This window comes from Micropterus salmoides, unplaced genomic scaffold (genome assembly GCF_014851395.1).
Source record: "Micropterus salmoides isolate LMB-PRFRI ecotype aquatic unplaced genomic scaffold, ASM1485139v1 Ms_hic_scaffold_130, whole genome shotgun sequence".
Taxonomy (NCBI): Eukaryota; Metazoa; Chordata; class Actinopteri; order Centrarchiformes; family Centrarchidae; genus Micropterus; species Micropterus salmoides.
Window position 1 is genome coordinate 1 of NW_024040375.1, and position 5,110 is coordinate 5,110.

General features: G+C 43.2%; 1 protein-coding gene across 1 annotated transcript; it reads right to left on the bottom strand.

Moving 5' to 3' along the window:
* Positions 1-337: 337 nt before the first annotated feature.
* On the bottom strand, positions 338-5,110 carry bag3 (BCL2 associated athanogene 3). Its single transcript, XM_038717028.1, has 4 exons — positions 4,862-5,110; positions 2,463-2,798; positions 1,969-2,313; positions 338-1,842 (listed from the first exon to the last, which is right to left on the bottom strand). The coding sequence occupies exons 1-4, from the start codon at positions 5,057-5,059 to the stop codon at positions 1,015-1,017; spliced, it is 1,707 nt and encodes a 568-aa protein (XP_038572956.1). The 5' UTR covers positions 5,060-5,110; the 3' UTR covers positions 338-1,014.

Here is a 5,110-nt window from a genome sequence, read left to right on the forward strand (position 1 = left end):
AATGTTTAAATGGCAGATTAAAGTTGATCTGTTTATGGATTGGGCGTTCTCTCACAGTTGGCATTTTTAAGGCTTTTAGGCCATTTTTTGTGTTGGTATTATTACAGATTGTGGCTTTGGTAGTTATACATGAACATTCTGACAATCTTAAACTGTCTTCATTAGCACCAAGTGCTGATTGTCTCACATCTCCAGTAAGATACACATCTCACCTCCATTTGTCATTGCACATTCATAAATGTACCAAAATACAATATAATGATATAAATACTGATATAATGTTTTGAAATAACAAGTAAACCAATGCACATACAAACACTCAAACACATCAATCAAAACTTGTGTAACTTATATATTTCAAATGAAGTGCTGCTGATCTTTCAGCGTGATGCATTTCAATGATGGCAAAGTGCAAAGACGGCAAAATGAGTAATGCACCAAAAAGCAGCATCTAATAAACATATTCACTGTGTTCTATGACAAAGCAGCTCCAGCATGGCCATGTGGCTATAAAGGGGAAAATGCTTTTCTGTTGACTGAGGTTTGCAGTGAGTTCTGCTCCCAAGTGCCAATGTTTACACTTGTGTACTAACTGATGTGCGGATGAGATTAAGAAAAGCTTCATACGATATTTGATCAAGACAAAAGGCAACTACACAGAACATTTCTTAAGAAAATACTTCTACTTTTGTTCCATTTATTGATAAAGGCCTCTTATTCCAACTTTAATTTGACTAGAGAGTGTTGTCAACATCTTGATCATGACAGCTGTCTTTTTATGAAGACATTGGCACAACATAGAAGGCAACAACATTGGCTTGAAAAACATGATTGCACTGAGCTACCATCAATTATGTGCTGAATGGCAGGAAATACCAACACTGTTAATCAATGCATGCAACTTCCACAAATGCTGTAGATAGAGGAGGAGGAGAGTTACCCGGAGCAGACTCGTTCACTATCAAATATACAGCAGGTTACCCCTTCTCGCCTCTTAATTATGAAGTGCAGTCATTATGATATCTCCTTTGCCAGCTCAACATTATCCTTGGTGATCATGCTGGGCTCTCCTTTCTGTGTCAGGCTGTCTCCCTCCATTGCAGTCTCGCTGGCGAGCCTGGCTGGCTGCTCCTCCATTTGCTCCAGTTCTTCCAGTATGGTCTGAACACGACGGACTCCATCCCGTCTCGCCTGCCGTACATCTACACGACCCTCTGGGTCAACCGAGTCCAGTGCTAAGAGCTCTTTGGTCAGTAGCTCCTCCAGTAGCAAATATTTCTTATCATTCTTCTTTCCATCAAAACATTTCACCTCCTGCTCCAGTTTAGCAACACGGTTGACTATCTGCTGTACCTTAGCCAAGCCTGGGTGGACTGCGCACTGAGCAGCCTGTTCAGCTTCAACCTTTACAGGCGGGACCTCGGGGGGAACAAATGTCATGTCCTGGGCCTCTGGTTTTGGAGGTATTTGAACTGTGATATCTGCAGTATGTTGTTGTGGTTGCTCTGGTTTCTGCGGCTGCTGGAACTGTTGCTGCGACTGCATTAACTGTTCAGGATGCTGAGGCTGAGGAGAAGTCTGAGGTGGTGCCTGCTGGAACTGCTGAGGTTGCTGAGGTGGAGTTTGCTGGAACTGCTGAGGTTGCTGAGGTGGAGGCTGTGGGAAGTGTTGAGGTTGCTGAGGTGGAGGCTGTGGGAAGTGTTGAGGTTGTTGAGGCTTTTGTACGTCAGCTTCTTCATACAATGGCTGGGGGAGTTGCGTGTTCTCGGGCTTCTGCTGAGCACTTTGTTGTTCCTGCTCCATTTTCTGGGGCGGGTCTCGTGTGAGGACATGCTGCTGAACCTTAAAAGTTCAAAAGAAGTCTTAAGGATCTGTCACAATTTAGGTCAACACTTGCTGATGTGAAAATCAAACGTTTTTTTGAACATCAAGAAAAATCCATGCGAAAACACACAATAATAAAATTACCTGTGGTCTTTCTCCCAGCACCTGCGTTATAATAGGTGACTGGCTTCTAATATGAGGGGGGAGGTGAATAGAATCGCGATGCTGGGGAAACAGTATCGGAGAAGCCTTTTCCCGGGGAGGCTGCATTGCTGCAGAATAGCCAGGCCATTCGTCGGTCTGAAGCCGATGGAAGGGCTGCTGGTGCTCTGAGTAGGGGTTGCGCTGAGAGTAGACGGAGGGATTTAACTGAGCCTGTGTTTGTGTTTGGCCTCCTCCACCCTCATGGATCACCGGGATGGGGATGTAACCTGCTTGAAGACCAGTGCTGCTGGGCCGTGGGGGTTGGTGATGTGGGGCATTGTAAACCTTGAAAGTATATCATATTGAAACAGTGAAAATTCAGTATTTGGTCATTTATTTTCATTAAAAAACTTAACTGATGATCCTTGCTTCATATCTACATTTGTGCATACAAATTATACAGCATTGCAGCATGCATCATCTTCAAATTCAACCTCTGCTGTTTGTGAAACAGGCGATGTGGCCTTTCCAGGCTCAGTGGAGCAGCCGTCTGAAGGTCCATGTAAAGGTGATCTAGGCCTGCAGTGGGGCCCTGGCGTCGGGGAAGGCGTCCGCCCGTCTGTTCGGATATTCTGTGCAGTGGCTGGCTGAATGTAGGAATAACATGGATGCTGTTGCTGCCTCAGTTCTGCGCCATCATGGAAGACTGGGATAGGAACATAACCTGGGCGAAGAATGGGGTGCTTCATCTCCCTCACAAAGGTCTTCTGCGTCTCCTGAGGGCTTGGTTCTGGTGGTATGTTGGGTCCATTTGCTGACACTTCTCTGACCTGAAACACAGCCAGTAGTATATGTCATTAACCAATTCAACCACAAAAATAGTGATTAGTGAGTATAGTGATGTCCTTTATACTACAAACTTGGTTGACATTATAATCCCTGTCCTTTTAATTATTATTAAATATTTTGCCAGGTGATTGGTTTATTTTGAACAATTGAGAAGTTATAAAATCTACTAAAACTAACAAAATGCTTGAGTATTTTAAGTTATTTTTGCTTATATTTTTCATCTTCAGCTCAACATGTTGTCTGCAAAAGCTTATGACATGAAATTAGCACAAGCCACATGCTGGTAAAACAGGCGACGTGCTTTCAGACACAAAATAATGATTTGAGTGACTTGTGTATTTGAACATGTATCTGTCAGTGGCTGGTAGATATTCACATTTAAGTTAATTCCCCACCCCCCATACGCCCAAATGGTCAGATTGGAGAGTGCTCTCAGTCCTGAGATATCTGCAAAGGTTATAGGTTAAAATGTGACATTTCCACAAGGGAATGCCAAAAGTATCACCTCTTTGAGTATTTGACAAATGAAATTAACTTCGGACTACGTCATAATTGCCGTGTTTGTGTTTGATATTTTGCTTCACAATGAGAGTGACATAATTCACCTGGCTGAATTTCCTGACACTTATCCCACTCACAATAGTTTGGCACACCTTCTGAAGTAGCATATTATTGGCTAATTATCCTGTCTACCCAAAGAGAGAGACAACTCTTTTTTGCTTGGCCATTTCACAAAGCCCATGAAGAAGTTAGAGCCAATACTTGAATGATTTTTGCATATACTGTTACATGAATAACTGGATCTCTTCCTTGTGTCAGTCTTCTTTGACCACACCTAATCTGATCTATCTCTTATGAAAAAGAACCTAAATAATCCCAGAAAACATTTGTATGCAGAGATACTGATAATCACACTAAGAACTCATTATTGGGGACTTACTGTTGCAGGAAATTAGCATTAATTAAATAAATATCACAAAAAACACTGGCACTATCAACACACTCCTGGGTGTCAGACAAGGAGACTAACCAGGAATAATGTAAATTGTCATTAGCCATTAGGTAAGGTTTTATTATTATTCTCATAGAGTAATAAGTGACTAGACACCTACCAATGGCAGCTATAGAGCAACAAAGCAACAGGTCTACTGATTGTTAAGCACTCTGTGAAAGATTTTGATGATTCTGAAAAGTCTATGTTTAGTCAAGGCTCTACCTCTATCCACTAAACACAAATACCTACACAGCAAACACTGCATTTATATGTAAGCCAGTGTTTCCTTTAAGACAAAAGTTAATAAGTAGCTGAGAGCGACCCTTTGCCCTCTGCCATTTCAGCATGGGACACTGCTCACTGCCAGCACCATTGCACCAATTTTATCCCCGACAGCTGTGTCTTTCTAGCAGATTCTTCGGGACACTAACTTTGGACAACAGTGTCTATCTCTGAGACGAAAGACTGCCAACTGGCAGCCCGTGAAGCCCAGTTCAGCCCACGGGTTTTCTCTGCAGGTCTGCATGTTTTCCACAACATGTATTAAATCCAGCTGAATATGATATGCAGGGCAGCCAGCGCCTCTGTCGTACTGTTTAACGTTACTCCTCAGGCCAAAGTGAAGCGGACCTGTCTCAATCCTTGTAAGGGAAAAAGTTTAATATGAGCAGGACGTCGCAGTGTTTTCCGTCACGAAAGAAACGTTATTAAAATACTAGAAGCTCCTCATAGATAGCCTTTACATGCTGCATGGTGAGTCATCGAGTAATAATAGTGTTAGATCATGACAACGGGCTTGATCACCCGTTATAATAGGCTTATGAGCTGTCTGTGAGGGGGAGGTGGCGGTGCCAAACAAGGCCTAACGTTACAGTCAACAAGATTAATATATAACAGTGATGTAGCACAACGCTTCTGCCGCTTTATCAGCGCATCAAACCAAAACACGCACTGTCAGCGACGTAGCTCGACACAAACCCGCCGTTAAAGAGTTGTAACGTTACAGCCGTCAACACTGACAAACCAACTTTATGCCGCCGCTCTTTTTACCTTTTTCGTGTCGTGTCTCGGGTCATTCCAGGTTGTCGTGCGGTTATTGTGGTCCACAAAGAAGGGCCATCCAGTCTGAGGGTCAATTTTTACTTCCCATCCGAGCGGGAGAGGGTCGTTGTCATTGTTGGCCATCGTCTGTATCGGTGACTGTGTCTTCATGCCGTTCATGTTGCTGGTTGTCGAGTACTGAAACATTTTATACAGGCGACGGACGCTTTAAAGATTCCTTCAAGTGACGTGGAAAAG

Bases quoted from the DNA above. Each gene is read 5' to 3' on its own strand.
- bag3 (XM_038717028.1), bottom strand. From the start codon at position 5,059: ATGTTTCAGTACTCGACAACCAGCAACATGAACGGCATGAAGACACAG. The intron at 2,799-4,861 runs GTAAAAAGAGCG...GCTGTGTTTCAG, and splicing joins CGAGACACGACACGAAAAAG to GTCAGAGAAGTGTCAGCAAA. The intron at 1,843-1,968 runs GTAATTTTATTA...TGAACTTTTAAG, and splicing joins TGCTGGGAGAAAGACCACAG to GTTCAGCAGCATGTCCTCAC.